The sequence below is a fragment of the Anarhichas minor genome, unplaced genomic scaffold (assembly GCF_050575085.1).
Source record: "Anarhichas minor isolate MPS153535 unplaced genomic scaffold, ASM5057508v1 ptg000136l, whole genome shotgun sequence".
NCBI classification, from domain to species: Eukaryota; Metazoa; Chordata; class Actinopteri; order Perciformes; family Anarhichadidae; genus Anarhichas; species Anarhichas minor.
This window is the reverse complement of record NW_027466582.1, coordinates 11898184-11923215: the sequence shown is the minus strand read 5'-3', so window position 1 is coordinate 11923215 and position 25032 is coordinate 11898184. Positions and strand designations below refer to the sequence as shown.

Sequence of the window (25032 nt, the reverse complement as noted above, 5' to 3'; positions counted from 1 at the left end):
CAGAGTGCTGGTTTTGTCCACCCCCCTAAAAAAGTACTTAAATAATTGATACATTTTCAAAATATTTACAAATTGGTTTTCTGTTGCCGAGTTTATCAATTCATTGACTAACTGTTTTAGATCAACACATGTTATTGTAGCAGTACAGCTCTATGGATTTCGACTGTGATTGAAAAGGAAAGAAATATCGGTAAATAGACCTGAATTATAGGTGGTAAGAGAAAGAAAACACGTGATTAGTGCATATTTGTAGGCTGTTGTATTTGGACATGAGTGTGTGTTTGTGTGTGTGTGTGTGTGTGTGTGTGTGTGTGTGTGTGTGTGTGTGTGTGTGTGTGTGTGTGTGTGTTTCTTGAGTGCATTCTTAAAATCCACGTGTCTCAGCCATGGCCTTATTAACTTCTCTGGCATACAAATATGACTCCAACGACAATTCCCAGAATGCCCCTGAAGGGAAAGACGCTGTGACGTTACACGCAAGCTAAATGACTCCTGGATATTGTAGTTTATGAATAAACATTGCTTTCTCTTTTGATAATATTAAAGAACGTACTAGTGTTAAAACCCGTCATCGCTTAATGAATCTCTCTTTTCAAATGAATCTACTGTAAAAATCACTGAGAAATGTCATATCTTTTAAATGATAGACGGAAAAAAACAGCTCGAGAAACTACATTTCCCACGCGCCCCCAGGATGTTGCGCATCCGCGCTGCGCAGTGGTACCTGAGCGTGTGGAGTGTAGTCACGTGGAGAGTCCACCTCGGTTCTGTCCAAACAGAACGTGAGCGTTTAGCAGTCTGTCTGTTAGAGCGCCGGTCGGTGCTAAACTGATCCATGTTGTTTTTTTAGCCACGCGTCCCTTTAAACTAGCCCATTTTTATCGAAGAATGAGTGACAACGATGATATCGAAGTCGATAGTGACGTGAGTATGGCCACTTTTAGCTTTTTACGGATGTTATGTAGCTAGCTGGCGATGTAGCTGAACTAGCTCAGCTAGCGTTAGCTCCCAGTAAGCCTGCTAGCTCCTCTGTCTTCATAAGTGTGTGTTTTTAATCGGGCTTCTTGTTAACTGAAACGCAACACTAGCCGTTCTCGCCTCAGAGCGTTATTATAAACCTGTTAAATTTAACTTTCTAGTGACTTCATCGAGGCAGTGAGATTTGCTGGACAAATGTGGCTACAATTGTACTTTTTGTTCTGTTTCTTTGCAGGAAGACTCACCGAGATATCACTGTGTGGTGCGTAATGCTGGGGGATTCTTTTTTTCTTCCAATCTTGAGAAATGTTTCACTGTTGTTGTAAAGTTGATTTATCCATCACATTCTGCTTATTTTGTCCGGTATTTAATCGACCGATAATGTTATTCTGTGGAGGTTGATGTCGCTCAAACGTACTTATTTCTGCCTTGTGGCACAACTACATTTTTTAAATTAATATTCGTGCACGTAATCTTCTGTGGCATTGAACTACAGTGCATTTCTATAATTACGTGTAGCGATTGTTCCTCGGTAGTGCATTGCAGGGTGTCCCCCATCCTGCCTGTCCGCGGCCATAGGGAGACGGCGACACGACGTCTATATTTAGACCGAGGCTTTATCCCGCTACAAAGCCTTTATTGTTGCATGTTTATTATTTCCCTGCTATATTACAAATCTCTCTGTGAGCGGTGGCAGTCGGTTAGTCTCTCCGAGTCGTTTCCCCCCGCGGTGCTTCACCTCACACCACGGAGGGGGGCAGTCCGCTCGTGATCGTTTTTTTTTCTTTTTTTTTTCTTTTTTTTGCAAATTACACATCTAGGTCATCTCCGTAAAGAGAGACCGTTTTGCATCCGTGCCGCATTCACGATGAGGGTGACGATGAAGAGAGGGCGCTTGTTGCGTGTAGCCGCGCCTGCATCTCGGACGAGCCTCCGTGTCAGGAAGGAGGTGCTGCGGGATGTTTTCCTGTGTTGCAGCCAGTGATTAGAGCCATCTTCTCTCTACAGGCCCACTAAAGGGCTGGCAGCCTAAATGAATGACGTATAGCTGCATCGAACACCGGCGCGAGAGGAAAAAAACACCTCCACCACCACCCTGCTGCACGACTCCACTGATGCACACAACACGACGACTTGCCTCCAGTCAGATTACCAGCATTAGAGTGCAGAAAGGCATTCAGGGATCAATAGGATTACATTTTAGAATATATATTAGCGATATTAAGATAGAAATAGTTTTTTTTTCTTCTGCCAGTGATCGTGGTTGCTTTTGCGTTATCACAGAGCCACTTGAGGAACTCTAAACCCGATTTCAGTTCACTTGGTATCATTACAGAAGCTATAAAATATGTATGTCCTGATGGCTGATTGTGTCACTCAGACTCAGACAGTTGCCTCCATCTCTGCATGTCTGGTGTAAGAGCTTTTTAATCTGTAGGTATATAAATAGAGCTGAATTATTTGGGGAAATATTTAATAGCTTCAAAGGCAGCCAGCTTAAACTTTCACTTGCTACAGCTTGTTAAGACACCGTTAAATCGGCTGTGTGTGGTATAATTTAAATTTCAGCTCTTTCGATTTCAAAATGGCACTTTTTTTTTAATTTGCGATTTCGATAATAAATGATGCATCATTCAGCCAAGCATTGAAATAAAGTCTGTGAGAACTAACGGTGTGGCAGATATTGAATATGTTTCCTACACGGTGGGTGTGTGAGATAAGATACCGACAGTCTGCTTTATGTCCTGTAAAGCTAAAGCATGAAGTCGACTGACAGAAAATGAACCGGCAACCGTTTATATAATCATTTAAATACAAAACCGTTTACATTCTCAAATGTTGACATTGCTGCGAGTTAAATATCCTGAGGCTTCCTAACTGTTGGTTGAACAAAACAAGATTTAAATATGTCCCCGTGGATTCTCAGGACTTGCGGTGGACATTTTACACTATTAGCTGACATTTTATCGACTAAAGTATTAAAATAATCGAATCAAAAATGAAACCAGCCGTTGTTGCAGCTCTATTTGGAGTCTAGCTTCACAGAACATGCTGTTGATTTTATGCAGTGGTGTCATTCGCCCCCGCTTTATTGGTGTTTACCACGTTTGTTTTAGTGAAGGCAGGTTTTCCACGTTCTCCACCCGGCTTTCATGCAGACCGTGTGAGACGGGCATCAGTACCCAGGAAGCTCCGCCACCCGGAGCAGTTATGTAAAGTGTCGTGGTCGGGTATGGATAGAACGGAGGGAGCCGCTCGGCTGGCGTGTCCTCTCAGGCAGCCGGCTAAAGCGGTCGGTTTTATGATGGCTGATAATGGGTGGTCTTAGGTAATTGGACACCTGTTTTTCGTGCTGCCTGATGTGCTTAACAACTCCCGTAGTTTATACCAGGTAGCTAAGAAGGCACCGCAACATGTAGTACAATTACCCGGAGTTATGAAGGTCATTTGATATCAGTGAACCTGTTTGTTCGTCATCCTAAAGTGAGATGCTCATAAACCTCTCATGCAATGAAACAGAAGCTGCATCAGTCTGGAATATGTGTGTATGGTTTGAAGTAGTCCAGAAGTGAAGTTAGGTGACATGCGTCTATAAACCGTTGCTTCTCAGCGTGTATTTATTCTGATATATTTCTTTAATATAATGAAATTCCTCCTGTCTGGTTAGTACATTTGTCCATCAGAGAATGTAGCCTATGTATTGATATTTTGGTGTATAATTAAATATACCACGATTAAGCATTTTATCCGTATAACCCATTTTTTAAGTAGAGGTGATAATCCGCCCAGATCCGGATGCATCTAGTCTTGTAATCCATTCGGTCTTAGACGACGGCCTACATGACAGCCACACCTATCACACACATGTACGTGTGTGTCATCTGCTGTGTGAACCCTCGTCCATGAACATCTCAGGAAACACTGCGTCAAGAATAGTTGAATTCTGTAAAAAAAAAAGAACATTTAAAATGGCAAGTGGCTGTCACTTAGTAGAACATTTTTATTCTAGATTATTGGGTGATTCACCGAGAAAATATTCAAAGAAGTGATATTCAGAAGAAGTCTGTTAGGTGTTCACGTTAAATCACCCGGGGCACTCAATGTCCATGACTGCAAAGTAATTGCACACAGAGCAGCTCCAGAGGGGAGTGCTTAAATACTTGGATTCTTGGATCTTAATTACGAAGATTAATGATGTAAAGTGTCGCGCTCGATGTAAGAAGTGTGTTTTAAGAGTCAAAACAAGTCTTAGTTTTCAGCTGATCAAATGGGTCTTTAGTGTTCAGTGTGTGTCACAGAATGTGATCAACACTACTTCAGAATGTACTGCTGGAAGCAAAGTCTAAAGTGTATTCTGTATATTATTATACTTTAGTGTCTTCGGTTGTTCTTTCAGAAATCGGCCACGTGGTCTTTCTAACCCTTAAACTGACACCACGCACATCACAGTGGCAGCCAGACTTGTAATTGCACATGCCATCAATACCAGTCATGTGTTTGTTTGTGCCGGGGTTAATGGAGGGAGTGGAGCCTCGTCCTCTCTGGCTTTGTGTATGATAGGAAGAGGAGGAGGCACGTGGTTCTAGTGGACTGGTCTCTCCTGGATGGGTTGTGGCTCTTGTGCAACAGGCCTCATGAGCAGCTGTCACCATGCCAGCCCGACTAATCACAAGCCGGGAGTTGTCAGTTACATGCAGGGAATTTTGATAACGCTGTTTTTTTATTACGGTTTCAGTTTCAGGTGCGTGTCATCTAGTCTGATAGTTGGTTTTCTAGCATTAAGTTGCTAAACAGGAGCTTGTATTTGTTCCAGATGTTTGGTAGCTGAGTCACACGTAACACGCCGGCCTTCCCACCAAACACATGACACACTGCGGGCTTGTCTCAACCTGCGTGTTGTCTCACTTTGTTGCGACTTTGTTTTTTTTGCTGTTGTTGTGATCGTTGGACTAAAGCAGTCAGATGACGCCAGGTCACGTGACTCCTCCTGTGTCGTGACCACACCACCGTGCCGTTTCATTGCTGGTATTAAAAATCGGGCCTCGCTTTGTTGGCGTACGAAGCGAGATGATCGGTCGCGCTTGTGCCGGCTTTGATTGGGCGTCGGGACTTGATGTCTCTCCGCCTGGTGACGGCGTGGATTAGGCCAGAGTCAGACGTGATTGGAGGCCGCGATGGTTCGGCCTAAAAACAGGTCGAACGACAGGCAGCAAACTGATCTGCCGGCTGCCTCTGGTCATGTGATCACGGCAGCCATCTTATGCCTTTACAGTCTAATTACAATACAAATGTGTGGTGGAAATGTTGTCCTGTTAGGCGCTGTTATATGAGCCTCTGCGTGTTAATTGGGGATGTTTAAAATGAGGATGGGCTTATTTAACTTGGACGTAAAAAAATGTGGTTTGATGTGAAACAGCCTGAAATGATATATGATTAATTTGGCTGTGGTAATATGATTAAAGCGCTGTAATGTAGAGAGCATACTGGAGAATCCTGCACATCAACTAAGATCTTCTTCTTAGGAGCCTTTAATCTTGGACTACAAAACTACGACTGTTTAAATCCTTCGGTGTAGTCTTTCAGGATGTGCTGTTCTCGTCCGCCCACCTTCTCACCCCTTCTAATGAGTCGAGTGTCTTGACTCTGGCCCGCACATGAATCTGAACGGCCACTCTTGTGAGCTCCTGCAGAGAAGGGGGGACAGAAATGCAGTGGGGGGAGGGGGGGGGGGTCAAATAGGAGGGGGGTGGAGGCTCAGGAGGGGGTCAGAAGACAAAAAGGCAACAGAATACAGCAACTTGTTGTGATGAAAGTTGAGTGATATTTGGTGCACATACAGTCGGGCCAAGGAGCATGTGATCAGTTTGTGGATTTTGGTTTTCCCGTGAACTCTTGCGCTTAACGTGAATAAAAAAAAATGGTGGCATATTAATTACACAATTGTCTGTCATTGCATGTATTTTGAGGCAGATGTGAGATTGTTTGATTAATCTCTCAATATTTCATTGTTGTTGTCGTGTGCAGTCTTGTTGGAGAGAACAGATTATCTGCCAGCTAGTTTCTGAAACTTTAAGTTTCCTCCTTTGTCAGTTTTCAATCAATCTTAAAATAATGTTTTTTTTAATGAGACAATTCAAAAATGACTGATAACATAAAATATGCAGGTCCGTTCGTTGACCTCTTCGGCTAACATCCTCCGAAGACGTTGATTCATCAATAATCTGCATCGTCTTGGTGAATTGAGACCCTTCTGCTGCTGTAACGGTGCAGTTTATGAATTAGTTTTTTAATTGTAATCTATTTACTGACGACAACCAGCAGATACACGGTAGTTATTTCCCCTCTGTTGTGTAGTGGACTGCGAGGTCTCCCCCAAATAACAGCATCCAGCAACTACTAACACAAGAACTCGTGTTATTAGAGCGTTTAAGGCTTCAAAACTTCAATCTCAACATTAATGTAAAAATATAAGGCAACCAAGAGTCATTACATTAAGGATGAGCGTTTGTTTATGATAAACTAGAATAAATTAGGGTTAGATCGGTATGTTCTCCCGTCGTGTGTCGTCGTAAATTGTCTTTTTTCTGATAGTAAATAGAAAAGCTTTGGGTTTTTCGACTGATGGTCGGACAGAACGAGCAATTATAAAGATGTCACTTTGGGGTTCAGACATTCCTCAGAATTTCTGTTGGATTTAGCAATTCATCAAGAAAAATAATCTGCAGATTAATCAATAATGAAAATGACCCGTAGCTGGGTCCCTGATGACATCTTTTGTGACGTTTGCCTCCGACACCAAGTGAAAACTACAGAGCCAGTTGTTGTTGTTGTTGTGGCAGCAGAGCCGTTTGTGTAGGTGGACCTGTGACACCCCCGCTGTCCTCTACCCACACTGCTCTGCTGTCCGTCTAAAGGCCGTGTGGCTCTTGTCATTGCAGGCAGACAAACGGGCACACCACAATGCCCTGGAGCGCAAACGTAGGGACCACATCAAAGACAGCTTTCACAGCCTCCGGGACTCTGTCCCCGCCCTGCAGGGAGAGAAGGTCGGTAAAGCTCAGCCTGCCAGTCCTCCAGGCACACGATGTTCCGGCTCTCATGTAAGGGAACTTTTGACACGCTTTATTAAATGGTGAAGTATAACCTGTTGTTGTTGTGAACTGTACTGCAAATGTTGTGCATGGATGAGTGCATTTCTGTCGTGATGTCATTTTAATGTTGTTTTTTTTCCCTTGTTGGATTAATACAGAGATGCAGATGTCTTTAGTCTGTGTGTGTGTGTGTGTGTGTGTGTGTGTGTGTGTGTGTGTGTGTGTGTGTGTGTGTGTGTGTGTGTGTGTGTGTGTGTGTGTGTGTGTGTGTGTGTGTGTGTGTGTGTGTGTGTGTGTGTGTGTGTGTGTGTGTGTGTGTGTGAGTGAGAGAGTGTGAGAGAGTGAGAGAGAGAGAGAGATGGTTGAAGGGACTGGGAGGAGGAAAGATGGTGGAGGAGTGCAGACTGGCAGCAGCAAGATGGTCTGAATACTTGGACCAGCGTCAGGAAGTTCTTATGAGGACATTTAGTTGCTCTCTTCCTGTTTTGACATTGAGAGCGTTTTGGAGAGCTGGTTCAGTAACTGGGCACACGCTGTGTTATTTTCCCCTAAAAGAGCAGCTCAGTGTGTGTGTGTGGGGGGGGGGGTTTAAGAGATGACGTGAGGGATGTTTGCTGATCATTGGTAGGAAGTGTTGGGTTACAGCTGCCTCGGTGCTTGACCACACTGCTGTAACATCTCTAGTGTAGTTTAGGAAACAGAATGAGGAGAGAATATTAGGGCCGAGTACCAAACCTCAACACTTAACACAGACTCAACCATGTCTGAAGCAGTGAGTTTAAAAGAAGGCTGGAGTTCCATGTCTGGTCAGAGCCCAGAAGCTCCGCCCCCTCTCCTGCACGGAGCTCTGTTTGTTTTCTTGTAATTAAAAGGTTATTAATGTTCAATCCAAATTGTACTCAAATTGACACGGCGCTCCCTTTGGTCCCCAGCAATGCACCCACGAAGTGTGACGGAGATTGGATCAAAGATTTTTAGGATATGGGAAGTCTTTCCTTCCTCCCTAATTAGAATTTTCTGGTATTTTATAGAGCGATTCATTGAGAAAGTAATCGTCAGATTAACGTCTCTGCTCTTCTTATATTGGGAAAGTTGACTCGTTTTTAAATCTCTTTATGACATGGCAGGAGGTGGACTTTGTTTTAGAAGATAAGATGGTACCCAGCCCTAATGAGTACTGCTGCTGGTACTAAGTCAACCAATGTCCAACACAAATAGCTCATGGACACGAGGGCAGCTTTATAGCACATTGGCATTAATAGAAAATGAGAAGTGATCTGCAGCTAGTTAACCGGCTGCAGGAGTGCTTCAGTGTGACGTCACAGTGACGTGTAACATTTCTTCTCCAGCTGTTCCAGTCTGCAGCGTAACGATAGGAGCATGAATGTCTATGAAAGATGCGTGATGAGAACTGTGTATACGTGTGTCGCTGCATACATTTTTGCACGTGTCACTAACCGCTGTCTGCCGAACAGGCGTCTCGAGCTCAGATCCTAGACAAAGCGACAGAGTACATCCAGTACATGAGGCGAAAAAATCACACGCACCAGCAGGACATCGACGACCTGAAGAGGCAGAACGCTCTGCTGGAGCAGCAAGGTAACCAAGCCTCTCTGTTCTCCAGTTTAGGTTTAGACTGATACCACACGTTTTGTTTGCAGAACGTCTGCGCTAGCGTGTGGCAGATGTGAGGATTCAATATTTGTAGCCTGCCGTTAGGGACTCTGATGACCTCATCAGAAGAGGTTTTTTGAGTTTTAGCGAATCAAATTTGACCCTCCTCCTGCCGGCGAGGAGGGAATAGAAATGCTTCACTGCCGTGTCTGTTTTAGTTTGTTGTCGTGATTGTAGTGATAAAAGAGCATGCGGGTGGCTGGTTTGCGAACATGCGTCACGATCTCAACATCCAAGTTGTTTGTGCCGCCACAACATGAGACAAAGCTGAAGTGTAGCCCCTCCTTCGCTTAGCAGAGCTTCTAGAACTGGTTTTCTCTTAAACGTTGACAGAGATGCATGCAGGACTGAATTAAAGCCTAACTAACTTAACTGAATTAAACTGAATTAAACTGAATTAACTTAACTGAATTAAAGCCTAACCTAATTAAAGCCTAACCAGCCTGGCCTATTGTTTTTACTTTTTAAAAACGGTTTGATAAATATATATATAATTATATAAAATATATAATTTAATGTTGTAGTTGAATGCTAATTAAGCATTATTGTTTATTAACGAGTACAGCAGTCGATGTGCATTAAGCCAAGGAACATATGTAAGGTAAATAAATAATAGAAACCAACTATGAGGAAAAGATAAGATGGGGCACGACTTAAAAACTCAATTCAACCGCACGCATTAGACGGGACTGTTGATTTTAGCGAGTAGTAGTTTATGGTTGTGGACGTGAAGAGAGAATCTCCACGGAGGTTTCTGCAAATGTATGGGGCAACACGCCTAATGTCCATTTTGGATCTGCATTTCGTCACCGGCTCATTTTGAAATGCCCCCCCGTGGGTTCTTGTGTGTTCCTGCAGTTCGCGCTCTGGAGAAGGTGAAAGGCTCCGCCCAGCTCCAGGCCAGCTACTCCTCGTCTGACAGCAGCCTGTACACCAACCCCAAAGGCAGCGCCGTGTCGGCGTTCGACGGAGGCTCCGACTCGAGCTCCGAGTCGGAGGCCGAGGAGCCGCCCAACAGGAAGAAGCTGCGCGTGGAGGCCAGCTAGAGGGGGCGGGGCAGTTAACGCCTGGTCACGGTCGGAGGAGGCGGGGCACGAAGGAGGGGCGACGAGAGGAAACGCAGCCTTCAAAAGCTCTCGAGGCTCATCTACCCCTCCTCCCTCCCCTCTCATGCCATCAACAACCACCTCCAGCCTCCCTCCCCGTCCTCCCTCCTCATGTGGGTGGGCTCACACCGGAGACTCATGACCCCGCTAACCTCCCGACACCGCCGCCACAATTGTCTCCCATTCCACCCGATCTCCAAGAACAGGAGGGAGGACGATGACTGCTTCAACCCATGTAGAGAGCTTCAGGTTCCCCCCCCCCCCCCCCATCTCCTCTTTTCTTTGGTTCTCCGTCATTGGTATCCCCCCCCCCCCCCGACAACATCTACAATCCCAAACCCAAAAAGAGGCAGCTTGGCTACTTAAGGACGTGATGCGTTCTTTTTTTTTTGTACCCTCAAAGCTCCTCCTCCCCGGGTTGTTTTTTTGGGGGGAGGGCGCTCCTGGCGTACTCCAAGCATTGCTATATTATATATTTTGGGTTTCATTTTTTGTTTATTTTGTTCTTGATTTAAAAAAATCAGTTTAGAATTTACACACACACCTAGATAAATCGTCCCGGAGAAGTTTACCTTTTTAAAATACTAAAGTCAAACATTTGTAGCTTACTTTTTTTCCACTAAAGAATGTGAAGACGCTCTGAAGCGAACGTTAAAGTGATACCCACCTCAGGCCCACTGGATCGCAGATGTTTTCTGCCCGACACGTTATCACAAGATTTAAAAAAAACAACAAAAAAAAAAACAGGACTCCTTTGTTGAAATTGATGTTTTGGAGGAGAATATTCCTAAACTTGTACCGTATTTTGTCCTCTAGCTTGAAGTAGTGAATGACTTTAGGTGGCTGAATACATTAGGCATCTCGTTTTATATATTATAAACAGCATTGATTGGATGTTTTCAAGTTCTAAAGTATGTTATGCATTTTGTAGTAATCTCACGAGTCATGGAGAAATGCCAATTTGTCATATAGTAGTTTTCCTTAAGGGTATGAAATGTCAAAAGGTAGCTCCCGTCGTTTGCAGTGCAAGGAATCAGTAATTCCCTGTCGATGTGTTGTGCTTTACACGGTAAAAATCAATGTTGCTGAATCGCCCCCCCAAGGAAAAAAAGGAAGCATTTTGCGTGTCTGTATATGGTTTCCATTTTATTTCTATTTGAGGATATAATTAGTGTAATAGTTCTGTTTGTCAGATTCCATTCCATGGAAATTACAAAGTATGTTGTACATACTGCCAACAATTGTCTTGCAAGTTGAGGCCTACCTTTACTATGAGACTATAAAATAAACTATTTTATCCTTTAACGTGCTCCTTGTGGTTATTTAGAGATTGTGTTTCCCTCTAACAGCCCGCACTGACCTCAGACTCAAATGTTTGTTTTATTCAGCACGTTTGATTTAAATGGAGCAGTTCCCCCAAAAGCCACTCGTCTGGAAACCAACGGCTGCTTTTAACCAAACTGTCGAAAAGATGTTGGGAAGTTTGACGGAAAATAAAAAAAATTTCAAAGCAAAAACATTCCCACGGTTCACTTCAGGAAAATAAAAGGTTCTAGTGGAGATGCACTGAATCTTATTGTTGAATTAAGAATAATGAAATTTAGATATACTGACGCTTACAACACTGGAGTCAGTTACGTATTTAAATAGATTGTTAATGGTCGACCGTTAAGTCGTAAAGCATTTTATAACACCATCATGAAAAGTTCTATACAAAGGTTTATTAACTGAGGTCAAACTGAACGTTTCACTTTTATTTGCAGGCAATGAAAACATTCGGCATCGCAAGCAAAAATCCAGCTAAATGCTAAACTGCCCAGAAACACACGCGCACAACTGTTGACCTTTTACTCAGGAAAACTCCTGCCCTCATTTCTACTGACGGTCGACCGTCTGAAGGTCTTTGGGGGCTCGTCTACGTGAGCCCCGCCTGCCGTTTGATGGTTTGAGTCCGTTAGCAGATTCACACGCAGCGACGTCTCCGCTGACGACTAACTAGGACTGACGGTCACGTGACCTGGAGGCGGCGGCCGGGTCCGACACTCCGTCGTCGGGGACAGGCAGCCGGTGAAAGTGCTGCAGGGCCTTGGCCACCTTCTCCGGACCAATGTTGTAAACTGGATGAGTTGGAGCCTACGAGAGAGAACGAGAGGACAAAATAAAACTCATGCTGTACCATAAGGTTTTAATCTAAGCCTTCCATTTCCTCCTATTCATGATCTGGTTCTCGGCTCAAAAGTGGCCTAATTTTCCAGCAGCTTTATCTAATCAGGTTCGGGTGTAATTACAGTTTCAGTATTACTTACAATGTGCGTCTTTAATTACAGTAGAGTGTAAACTGTTCACCGTCCAGGGAGACGTTTCATTGACTTCTTCAGTATGAAACTAGTCTGCCAAAGAAGAATCAATTTATTTTAACGCTGCACTGTATTTATAGTTTGGTAAGGGGACACAACATTGCAACGCAGTCTAATGCGATGAGGTTCTCAAAGAAAAGAGAAGATAATAATGCTCACACTTCTACTAAATATGTGATAAACCCACTGCCATTACTGGTTGGCTCCTGGATTCTGTATTATAATCCAAAGAGATGATATATGCATGTCTGGGGGGGGGGGGGGGGGGGGGTTTCAACAGGAAACATGAAACCACAAGCCCTCTTACAACCAACACCCCCGTCATTGCTTCGCCTTTCTCATTTGCATAAAAGTGTACCCCGATCAGGAAGTGAAGCCACAGACCGTCACACACTGGAAATGAAAGGCGTGCATTCAAAGCTGCATGAGGAACCGTGTCGCGCTCTCTTGACTAAATCCATTTTGAATAAATGCATTTACATAACGCAAATAAATGGCAGATTAAAGAACAAAATTTGTACAACACGGTGAGAAACTAAAAGGGTGAATTAGAGGCAAGATGAGCAGCTGAGACTTTTTAAAAAGGTGTCGAGTTAATTCAATTTGGAATAATTTCTTTATATTTTAAGGCAGATTAGACTCTTATTGCAACCATTAAATCTTCACAACTGATCACATCAAGCTGTTTGGTAATAAAGAAGTCTACAAGGAGCTGGACTAATATGATGATTGTGTATTTTGGGACACTACAGATACGTTTTGATCACCTTTCCTGGTGTAGATCAACGTAAACACTTTTTTGAAAGAAGAACTCTGCAAAAAGAAAGTCAGCCTAACGGTTCTACAATCACCACATGATTCCAACACAATCCATTTCTATATAAAATAGCAACACATCCATCCCCGACAGTGAATAATCCACTTCTGGATGAATTCCCCTGGTTGAGGCGTACCCCCCCCCCCGTCCCCCCCCAGCCGCGCTGCAGTCTCACCAATCTGTTCTCCTCCCTGCCGAGGATCATCTCATGATGGAGGTCAACGTTTCCAAAGTGCTGCGCTATGGAGAGGCCGCTCAGGCAGTAACACGTGTGGTAGAAGTCTCTGGATCTGGACACATGGAGACACAAATGCCGGACAGCGTAAAAGGATGTGCGTGAGTAAAGAACAACATGTGAATCACATTGTGGACAGCTGCCACCAGCCCTTAGTGTGTGTGTGTGTGTGTGTCCAGATGGTGCTGTACTGACTTGCCAGGCTTATCCAGAAGGCCCCCTGTTGGGTTCTGACAGCACAGGAGGAGATACTCCTGCAAGGCCTGCTGCTCGAACATCCACCGCTGCCGACTCAGCTCCGATTCTCCTGCACAAACACAATTCAGCCAGACGCAAAACTCCCGTCACTATGATGCCCACAAACACGACACACGTATCTTCTACCGTACGATGCACTTTCTGAGCAGTGCTTGCTACAAGAAGACCTCGTTTACAGTAAAATGTGATGATCGGTGTCTTTAAAAAAAACATGATGTTTTTTTTGGGAGCAGAAACTGGTCAAACTGGAAATGAGCAGCCCATATTTACCTCGCCATCGGTTCAGCGTAGCAACAGTAAACACAAGTCGGCAAAGAGAGAAGCACTCTTAATCCCCTTAACGGGAGGCCTCCGTGTGTACACGACACTTAACACCGGCATAAGGAGGTTCTCTTGGTTTATTGTGTATTGATTCTGTGGTGGCAATGTTAGTGGTGAAAAAAAAAACGCAATTGATATTGAGTTGACTCTCAGGAGAGAAATCCGTTTATTTTCCACTTATTTTTTTAATAAGAAAGGGTCACATTTGTAGCTATACCATTTCTAGAGTCCGGTCCGTGTGTGTTCAGACTTTGCTATGACCAGAGACACGGTACCTTCTTTGAATAAGGCTCTGTGGAGTAGCGGCAGGAGTCCAGCCTGCCAGAAAGAGTAGCAGCCGTCCACCAGTTTATTACAGCGGCCCTGGAAGCCTCCTTCGAATCGCATCTGTCTGCTGACCACCCACCGCTGAGGAGCACACGCGACAAACACACACACACACGTCGAACAATCTTTCAGGATGTTAGAATTACCCGTCAATGTCTTTCAGTTCACCCGTTCCCTTTTTCTCGCACAGTGTGAACCACATAGGAATGAATACCCTTTCAACTTCACTAGTTATTCAGCTGTAACATGTAAATATCTGAATGTTCTAGCTTTTAAAAAAGGCATTTGATCCCCCAGCAGTAATCTACACCATAAACGCTTCATGCCGAGTTTAGTGCCGTGTCTACTTGATTAGAATAGACGGGCCGATCACTCATTGGCCCGGCTGCGCTGTGGGAACTATGCTGCTTCCCTTTTATTCCCTCTCTGTACCCGACAGGCGACATGTAATATTGTGCAAATTTCTCATATTTCGAATGAAGCACCGGGCGTTTGTTTAATAAAAGCGGGGCGTTCGCGTCGTCATTTACAGGGTTTTTGAACATAAATTAAATTCTCTCTCAAGAGACGCCGCTGGAGCCGTTTCATGCAGTGTGACTCATCCCGCTTCACTCCATTTAAAAAAAAAAAGAAAAAAAAAAAAAAAAAAAGGACAACTTCATAAAAGCTTCTTTTGTTTTTGTTCACACCCACTCAAATACTGCATGACTGTACGTCAACTAAACGGCTCGAGGGCGGGCTCTGTTAACCGGCTGGGTGTCGAGTGGATGTAATGTCACAAAGCTGTGAGCTCGTTTGGAGAACGAGCTCACAGCGACATTTGCGACATTTGAACACACCGACATTTGAACATATATAAATACCGACATGTATATTTAAAGTTTTAAAGGACCAGCGTGTAGACTTTACTGCCGTCTAGCGGTGAGATCGCAGATTGCAACAAACTGACTGAATGATGAAGATATAAACGGCTCATTTTGAAGCAACGAAAACACAACGACTCTTAGTTTCAGGTGAAGAAAACTTAGTTATGAGCTTTATATTCTCTATGAATCCCCCTAAAATCCTACAAAAGTGTTCCTGGACGATGACTAAAAAGAAGCCAAAGCAGCCAACACAAGCTGTTCAATAAGAGACAGAAACTCTTTAACCCTTTAGCCCTCCGTCATTAGGCATGTGGCCTGCTGCACACGACTCTCTGTCCAAACTAAAGCTCCGGGGCTGCGGTTCTGCCCTCTTACTTCTCTGGAAGCCGGCACATGACGAGAGAGAATTTCCCTGAAGGGATCAACACAGCGTCCCGATGGAAACTTTGACCTCAAATGTGCCAAGAGCCTGGCGGCAACAATAACGCAAAATGAAAAACAATAACGCCTACAGCTACGTCTCTAAAAGGTTCTGCAAGACAGGAGATGTTGGCTCTAAGATGCGGGACAAACTCTTTTCTAAATAAGCAAAATAAATACCAAAGCGCTGCACAGACTGTCTCCAGCTGTTTACCTACTGAAACCTCCTCTGGGTTAGAACATTGTATTCTTATTCAATCACAGCTGTGTGTTATCTGCTTGAGCAGCCTGCAGACGGGATATTGCTTCAGCACATCCATCTTATTTCGATAGCGTCTGTTTCTGTGCGTCTGTAGGACTCGAGCCCAGCAGCCCCTCAGGTTGTCCTGTTTGATGCTATTTTAATACTTATTTGTTTTTTTTGTTGAATCAGCAAGAAAATGGGCCCAAAAGGTGATGGGAGCTGCTCACCAGCAACGCTTTGAGGTCCAGCATGTGCTCTTTGCCCAGGATGACGAGTGCAGCCGTGCCACAGAAGGTGTAGCCGCCGTGGGCCTCCAGACCCGGCACTCCGCTCAGACCTCCTTCCCAGTTCTGACAACTGGAGGCCAAAGGAAGCGAAACACACGGTGAAAAAACACACATTCCCCGGTTTATGGAGGTACAAAAATGGCTCTTTGATAATTCAACAATAGAGCCGCTGTGGTGGGCTGTACCTGAGGATCCAGTTGGGCGTGTCCTCAAACAGTTTGGGAATGAGGATGTTTGTGAGCGACGCTACGGAAGCTGCACAATAAGCACTCCTATAAGACGGGAAAAACACAGGCTGATATGGATCAAGAGAGAGAGAGGGAGAGAGGGAGAGAGAGAGAGAGATGTGGGTGAGCAGGAAGTCTGCTCTTCCTACACTTACACATTATCATCCACATCTTGTTATTTTTAGACTGCCAGCAGGCCGAATACAAACATATTTTTTACGTGTGTGTCTTATATCTTTATTATTATTATTATTATTATTATTATTATTATAAGACTCCAGAAACAACTGAGTTTATCCAACACGTCTCGTCTGTCTGTCCAAAGACTGACGGTTTATTTTCCTGCGTGCATGACCGGTGGTAACCTGGAAACACACCTCTGAGCGCGCTCAGTGAAGCGGCATGGAGCTTCTCTCCAGAGATCAGGAATACAAATCCTGCTAAAACAAGGCTGTTCATTCATACGTTTTTGTTTTTGTTTTTTTTAACAGGACAGCGACGGATGAGCAAACCCGTCAGAGAGGAAAAGAGTTTCAATAATACAGAATGACAGCAGAGCATTAACTGGTTGGAAGCAGATAACAGAGTGAAACAGTAACTTTGGCTTTTGAAGTTCTCTGTTGAAACGGAGGACGAAACCTCAAAGCTGCTTATTAAAAGAATCCACCGCCACACAGAGCCGATTCAAAGACACACACACACACACACACACACACACACACACACACACACACACACACACACACACACACACACACACACACACACACACACACACACACACACACACACACACACACACACACACACACACACACACACACACACACACACACACGAGAGCTGTGGGTATTTCTCCTCTTTTTATCAACAAAGAGGAACAGAAAGCACAAAAAACACAAAGCAAAGGGAGATAAAAAAAAGGAGACATTCTTTTAAAAGAATGTCCTACTTTTTCGGCAAACACTCAAGAAGGAATAACATTGTGGATACCGAACGTGCTCCTAACTGTGACGGAGACTTTGGTGATGTATGGATCTTCCTGTGTGGTGCGGAAAACAAACAAAAGGGAACAGAGGGTGGAGGAGGTAGCGCCATCTCACCTGACATCCACCTCTCCTCCGACGTGCATCACAAACGAGCCATCTGGCTGCTTCACCGACATCAGGAATTCTAACAGCTTCTCCCTGGAGACGGCCGATGTATGAAGACACGAAGAGCAGGCGGGGGAGATAGAGGGGAGGCGAGAGAAACATCAAAGGGGGGGGGGGGGGGGGGGGGGGGGACATTGTAAATACTGCACATTTTCATAAAGCGTAGCAGCTTCACCCGTCAAAATGTAAACAACTTCTACATGCTCTTATAATAGCTATTGGTTAAATAGAAGATAAGTCTGTAATAATAGTAACAATTCAATTAGACTGAATGGTATTTACAGGCAAACATCATTATACAGCCACTGATTGAAATGTGAATATCATTACACTTAATAATACAACTAATTATTATTGAATTATAATCTCAAGCCCTTTCATTCAGACTGACTGTGAAACCCTTCAGCTGATTTGATATAAACAGTGTTTTGTGTATTGTGTACAAAGTCACCATGAAAAACTGCTGATCTTGGCATGTGAAGTGGGATTTTTTTGTGAGACAAATAAGTATTGTAAACTCTACATTAAAGCTGCTGAACTGTTATTTTATCAGCCAGAAATTAAAAAAATAGGAAGCATCCCGACACCTAAGTATGAAGGAGTCTTATAACAAAACAATCACCCAACTATTGGCCAGACTCTTTGAAGCTTTTCTGAGTTCTATAATGTTGTGGTGGGGGACGCCGTACCTGTCTATAATATTAAAGGCCTCCTCTGTGCTGATGATGCAGAGGGCGTTGACGGCAGCGTAGGTGGGCGCGAGGTGGGCGTGTTGTCCCGGTCCTCCGGAGAAACCGCCAGTAGCGCTCTGACAGCGAGCCAGAAACTGACACACGCTGGAGAGAAGAAGACCAAGAAGTTAAAGACCAAGAGTTGTTTAAATCCTACAGACAGACAGACAGACAGACAGACACCGTAATGGACAGTTGGATGTCACTGTACTTGTATTTAAATATCAAATAACAGAGGATGTGCTTCTTGCATATTTAATTATGCATTTTTTTGTCACACATTAAAACATAACGGTTTCGATCCACGAGAACTGCGCTGGAAGGAAAAGCCAACATTAACCCTTTGCCAACCAGTCCGTCCGGTGTCGATACTGACCCGAGAACAGTGAACATTTCATGGGACAGAGACAGCAATCTGCTGTAGGTTACATTGTTATGAATCCTGTGTTCCTGTGTGTGTGTGTGTGTGTGTGTGTGTTACATTGGCGCTGGGCAGTGCCAGCCGGTGTGTTGGCACGACCTCGCGGTAATAATGAGTGTGCGGGTTGGCAGCCCGGCATCGCCACTCACTACGAGGGTTTGCCGAGTGTTACTTCCGGCTGGCAGTAATTTAAATCAGACGACAATAAAAGCAACACCGTTTGAAGTTACAGCTGCATAGACTCGTCTGAAATAACACACCTGCTTGTTCTGCCCAATAGCGTCGTCACAAAATAACGACGATTGGAGGAAAAACGTGAATTCCTTCTCACATCAACGCCCACTACTGATGTAAGTGGGTGCTTGATTATAGACGAGAATTAAGATGAATTGTTTGCAGATATTTATGGAAACTACAAAGGCGAGAAATTATTTAACAGCACAACCGTCACTCATATTAATGTACAAAATAAATTGACTACTGCTCATTATATGATCATTTAAGGGTTTATTTTATTCTAGTAAAAATATCTTCTCCGTCTGTGATGAATCCTTCTGGTGGCATGATGATAAAAAATTTTTAGAGCCTTGAAATGAAGACAAAACTCTTTCTCCATAATATCAGATGTAGTTATGTCCTTTAGTGGCGTATGCTGATTTACCACTGTGATGCTATTTGGGGCTTTAAAACAGGGGCCAGTGTGTGTTTATGCACAGTATAAAGCCTCCAATAATTAATGAAGCTCTTTTTAATACTGGCTGTGTACCGTTGAACAGCCTTACGTTTAACATGAAGTTAACAAAAATATGAAAACACGTCTTTTAACATCTTGGAGCCATATTGGAAAATAACTGTCACTTTAACTTCCCTTGGATTGGTGTAAACATTGTGTTTTATAAGCCCATGTTGGTAGAGAATTCACATTACATCACTTGTAATATATACTTATATTATATTACACAATAAACCTTCAGATATTGTTGCCATTAGACAGTTTGTGTGCAGCTGCTGCAGTTAATTATCAGCAATTTTTCGCTGTAGCTACATTTGCTCTGCTCTAGTAATTATGAGAACTGTGTAATAAATAATACAAAGTCTCTGGCAGTGCCCCTCGGTAGGAGTCTCGTTGTAGAGTGTGTAGTACCGTGTGTAGTACCGTGTGTAGTACCGTGTGTAGTACCGTGTGTAGTACCGTGTGTAGTACCGTGTGTAGTACCGTGTGTAGTACCGTGTGCGACTCACTCTGAGGCGACAGCAGCAGGAATGGGCTCCTCTAGTAACTCCAGACTGTGAAGAATCCAGAAGCAAAGCCACGGTCTGCTAGCATCCAGACACTACCCGGACATAGACAGACAGACACACACACACACACACACGATCAGATGGGCATCAGATGACCAATTACAGCAGTACACGAGATAGTGAGATCAGTCAGACAGAGACGGAGACGACAGTAAACAGAGCAGCAGAGGCCCAGCCTTCAGGAGGAAAACGACAAAAGACGCAGAGAAATAATCACACCACTTATTTTCACCGTTTACGATCAAAACAATACAGTAGTTTGACGTCTTTTGTGCTCTTGTTATTATATATACACATAATACAATGACTCAGATTGTAATTTCCATTGCCGACATGGCTGCTAGATGGCTGTGAAAGATGTTTACTCCCGTGTGATACCGTACCTCATAAGCATCCGATAGGTGCCGTAAGCCCTTCTTGAGGTATTGGTAGTGTTGTTCCCGCAACAACGTTGGCCTGAAGACCAAACACAGGACAGAAGCAGCGGTTAGAAAAAAGAAAAAAAAAAGAAAAGAGCAGCAGCTTGGAAGTAAATGTCAGAAACAGACCTCTGAGAAACAGCCAGCACTCATTTCACAGCCCTTGTAGAGAGGCGGTTCTTGGCCACACTTTCTTTCTTTTTGCCATTTTGAATATCAAGTTATACCTCAAGTCATAACACAAAATGAAAAATGGTTTTCAGTCGGTTGTCCACCAGGTAATCTCTCTGCTCGCTTCTCTCTTCACATGTAAGGCTTTTGACTTTACTTTTTATATTGTGTGAATATTTTTTTTTTTTAAACCAAAACTCACAGATTGAAAACTATTCCACAAAATCTGAGAGAAGCAGAATAATACAACCATTTCCGCAGGCGTCAGCATTTCTTGTATTTATCCATCTATATCTTTTGGCTCCTCGGCTTTTTACTTTGTCAGCAGGAAAGTATTCTGGTCTGTCCTCATTAGGAACAACCAAGAAAAAGGAACATGAAACCCAATTCAAAGATACTGTAATGCAGAATGTTACATTACTGAAACATGTTGTATATTGCTTGTGTTGTTTGTATAAAGGTCCATCTAGGGACTGAAACAGGAAACTAGCTTGGGCTCCTAATGCTGAGGCATGTTGCATTGGTACTTGATTTAAACAGTATTGTAGCACCAAATAATGTAATAAATAAATGTACAGTTCTTGAAAATGTGATGACTCCTACAAAAGTAATACAAGTTTCACTAATAATGCACCAGTAATGTAATAAACTGCCCTGATTGATATTGTAATAACATTTTTACCGTTAATGTAACACCTCTCAGGCTGCTCTTTGTAAACACACCAGTGTTTGACAGTATGTGTGTCAGTGAGTCAAAGACAGTTGACCCTCCCACCCTGTCCTATTTACCGCCTGCCCTTTTCACGCACTGTTTGCTGGGACGATTGTAATTACGCTCTACCTACAAAGGGTTAGTCACAGATCGCTGGCCAGGGATTCATAGCTGCGATCACTGCAACACGACAACAATCGGAAGGGAGAACAAGACCGGCGCTTAGCAGCTAAAAGCCAGTCCGCCCACCCCGGCTGTGCCCGTCGGAGACGAGGCTTCGACTCGGCTGTTTGAAAGTTGGGGGCAGTGCGAGTATATTAAAACCCATAATTTCACCCTCAGCAGAACTAACATTTAAAACAGGGAGAGAGAGAGAGAGAGAGAGAAAGAGCAAATACTGCCTGAGGCTAAATAATGAATACGTCCAACCCTCTCAACTTTAGTCCACGTTGTTTTCGGCTGTCTCATACTGGTTTTAGTGGCATATTTGGCTGGTTTTTTACAACCAATTTTGTAACTTTTGGTAATAACACAGAGGGACATAGCAAAAGCAAGGTTGTGTCCTCGGTTGCGTTTCTGGTTTCAGGAGAAGTTTACATTCTACTGTCACACACACACACACACACACACACACACACACACATTAACCACAATGCGTTTTAAAAGTCTGACTCTGATGAATGAGTCAGGATCTGTAACGGGGGCTGATTTTAGGTTGGATTAAAAAGTTTAAGTAAAACAAAAAGGAGAGATTTTCTCCACTGAAGTGATCCGTGGCAGTGTGAAGAAGTCCAATACAATATATTTTTTAATTCCTGGCTTCTTAAGGACTTCAAGAGATATAATATAAAGGTCACAAAAAAGACTCAGTTACTCTTCTCACATCACTTCTCACATCAGCACATTTCTGATTAAACTGATAAAACGACGGCGAGCAACTCGGCCAGAACATAACAGACGCCTGGTCTCCTTCCTTTCATGCGAGACGACTTCTCGTCATAACGAAAAGATGTTGTGTTGAACTCAAGAGTTCAGCCCAAAAGAGGTGATCACTACTAAATAATTGCATGACCTCCACCGATGAATACTGCTCCACTATTGTCTCTCGTAGAACATTTCCCTCATCGGCTGCTACAGCCGTGACATTCAGGTCCGTGCAGTTGTCATAGAAATGAGATGAGTCACCCCATCAAGAGGAGACTGATGATCAGCTGATAGCAAAGCGTGTGTGTGTGTGGGCTGATCGACACACCCTTTAGATAACAGCCGCCATGCATCTCCCTGCAGCCACCTCTACAGGCAAACAGCAGGCGTGTGTGGTCCAAAACAGCCACATTTAGCGTTGCACTCCTATAGGATTCTCAAACTCATGATGGATTTTAAATACTTTTCCAGTGGTTCACTGGTTTAGATCTTTTTATAATGCACACATTAAATCTGATTAAAACAGCGTGGACCTAATGGAACAGAAATGATTCACTACGATATCATGTAGCTTGGGCACACGTTTTATTATAGAAGGATTTTTTTGTTCTTGTTTTTTTAGACAATGCCGAGTGTAAAGGTCAAGGTGAACAGAGGGAAAATAATCTGAGCAAAAAAACCCCTCAAAAACAAAACTCTTCAGACTCAACCACTGCCTGCGCCGCACAAATAAGGTTCTCTCAGCATACTTACTGCGGTAGGCTGTGTATCTGCTCGTAAACACTGATGACTTCTTCAATGCTGCGCTCCACTTTTTTCTAGTGAAAAAGAAAAGGGCAGGAGAGAGGAGCGCGTTAACACCAACAGTCATTACGAAGGTCGTTTGTGAGCTAAAGAATACCAACAACCAAACAGTGAGCCGGAATTTGATTTAGCCTTTTCCTTATCATGCGGGTGCAGATGTTTCTATGTTGCCAAGAGGTGAACCGGTCCTAAGAGGGGCCACTGGATCTAGCCTTGTGCCAGGCTTTGTCTCTGTGGTTGTGGTTGGCATTGGAGAGTTGTGGGGAGAACCAAGGACTGTATCCGTTTTATATAAAGGGTCATGTCTGCCAGCAACACCATTAAAAATTGTGAAAAGCTAAGAGTATTTTTGGAAAAATGGTCTAGTGGGTTTGTCTATGAGCTGAAAAAGATTAAGTTTCAGGCACTGTGCTTTTAATTAGTTAGAGCTATCAGAGATCCGGTCCAGGTTAAGATCCCCATCATCAATGACTCAGAGGAGGCATTCAGTGTCCAGAGCTTTGCGATGTGTCACATGCATATCCTAACTAAGACTTATGTCCAACACAACATGTTCATATTTCATTGAGCTCTGAGCAAAAGATGATTTCGTGGACAGTGAGGCAGTCTTGGGATCTTAAGGCGAAGGCCATGTTTCAGTCAAAAGGAGGACATCTGGGGATGTTTCATATAACAAAACTTGGTTATAGTCAATATTTGGGAGCAGGCCTCTGATATTTAAATATAACAGGCCGAGCCCCCTGATGTGGTTCAGTCATGAGGTGTTTCAAGTGCAATACGCTCATTAGAGGTAGCAAAGGGCAGAGAGTGGGCACGGTAGACACAGGAAGTTAAATTCGATTTTTGAAAGAGAACACACTTAGGTCGACTTCTATGCATAACTAAAGACTTATGAATAACGGGAATGGTGTGTACAATTGAACGAGTGCAGTTGGGACTGGCTGTGGTGGGAGAATTTGAAGAGTTGGACCTCATGAACAACGGAACAGAAGCGCGGGGAACCAATTAGGCCGACGCTAGAATCCCGGGGGAACGTAAACAGAAGCGGGACTGGCCAGAGCGAGGGGGACATGTCGTAGGAGTGATTTAGCGACCTGTTAGCGGAGCACTTGGGTGGGTGACAGAGAACAAAATGTTGGCTTCAAGTAGTTGTGCTTCCAAACTATTTGGATGTATGCCATTGCCTCTAAATAACTGTGTTCCCAGAAGAGCACAGTTATTTAGACACTGTGGGTGTGGGGCAGGTTCATTAGAGACAGTTGTGCAGAGACAGCTTCCTGCTGAAACACAGGGGACTGGGTCCGACTATGTAGACGTGTGCCACAAAGTCACATTTCATGCTGGCGGCATTGATGAAAAAATGATAACTGCAGAGTTATTTGTTGCAGGCCTGATACCAAAAAACACAAACAAAGTAAGATCCACGTACTGGATAACGGACAAACAGGCAAGAGGGTGACATAAATCTATTAAAAGTTAAACATCATTTTATAAGAGTAGTTGAAAAACATAAATAAGTCATATTCCGATCACAATACATCTGTGTATTGTCACTATACTTTCTTGGGTCTCTTAATTAAGTGGGCCGTGATTTGAATTCAACCACACACTAACTCAAGACCATAACATATCTAATTGACTTGGAGCTTCTCCTCCGAGTCTCGTTAATGTACATGGACCGTCGTCTCAGGCTTAGCCAACAGCTAATTTAATTAATACCTAATCTCATTAAGGTAACATTACAATGCTAGCTAACTAAAAGTTCTAGTTTGCTAACTAGCTAGCTAACGGGACGCTAACCGGTATCGATCACTCTTCTCATCTATGGGCTGATTCGCTGCAATAGGAACTTAAGTGTGTGAGAGTTGAATTTGCTGTCACTTTTCCAGACGCGCCTCCATCTAGACTGGCCAGCAAGCAGTGTTAGCATTAGCCACATTACCTAACGCAGCTAATCTGTGCCTGCGCTCACCTGCTCCACTGAAGTCACCGTTTCCACCTCGTCATCCACAAACTTTTCTGCGGAATGACACTCATTGAAGCACCGCAAAGGCGTCGGAAACCCGTCCATGGTGATCGTGGGACCCGTTAACTGCAAGGGGTGCGGGACGTGTAGCGATGCCGCTAGTTTTGTAGTTCGCTCAGTTTGACTCTGCTCACTTCCTGCTGGGGTTGGAGTGGGCGG

The 25032-nt window shown here is 43.8% G+C and overlaps 2 protein-coding genes across 3 annotated transcripts; one reads left to right on the top strand and one right to left on the bottom strand.

Moving 5' to 3' along the window:
• The first annotated feature begins 757 nt into the window (after nt 1–757).
• On the top strand, nt 758–11155 carry max (myc associated factor X). 2 transcript variants are annotated; one of them, XM_076084627.1, is made up of 5 exons: nt 758–924; nt 1214–1240; nt 6918–7079; nt 8546–8669; nt 9603–11155. In XM_076084627.1, the coding sequence occupies exons 1-5, from the start codon at nt 889–891 to the stop codon at nt 9788–9790; spliced, it is 537 nt and encodes a 178-aa protein (XP_075940742.1). In that variant the 5' UTR covers nt 758–888; the 3' UTR covers nt 9791–11155. The 2 variants fall into 2 exon arrangements, with proteins under 2 accessions (XP_075940742.1, XP_075940743.1); XM_076084628.1 differs by lacking the exon at nt 1214–1240.
• A 396-nt stretch (nt 11156–11551) lies between these two features.
• Nucleotides 11552–25019, bottom strand: fntb (farnesyltransferase, CAAX box, subunit beta). The gene is made up of 12 exons (XM_076084625.1): nt 24820–25019; nt 22797–22861; nt 20201–20273; nt 19758–19849; nt 18053–18199; nt 17313–17396; nt 16168–16254; nt 15923–16052; nt 14114–14246; nt 13455–13566; nt 13200–13314; nt 11552–11983 (listed from the first exon to the last, which is right to left on the bottom strand). The coding sequence occupies exons 1-12, from the start codon at nt 24916–24918 to the stop codon at nt 11846–11848; spliced, it is 1275 nt and encodes a 424-aa protein (XP_075940740.1). The 5' UTR covers nt 24919–25019; the 3' UTR covers nt 11552–11845.
• Nucleotides 25020–25032: the final 13 nt, after the last annotated feature.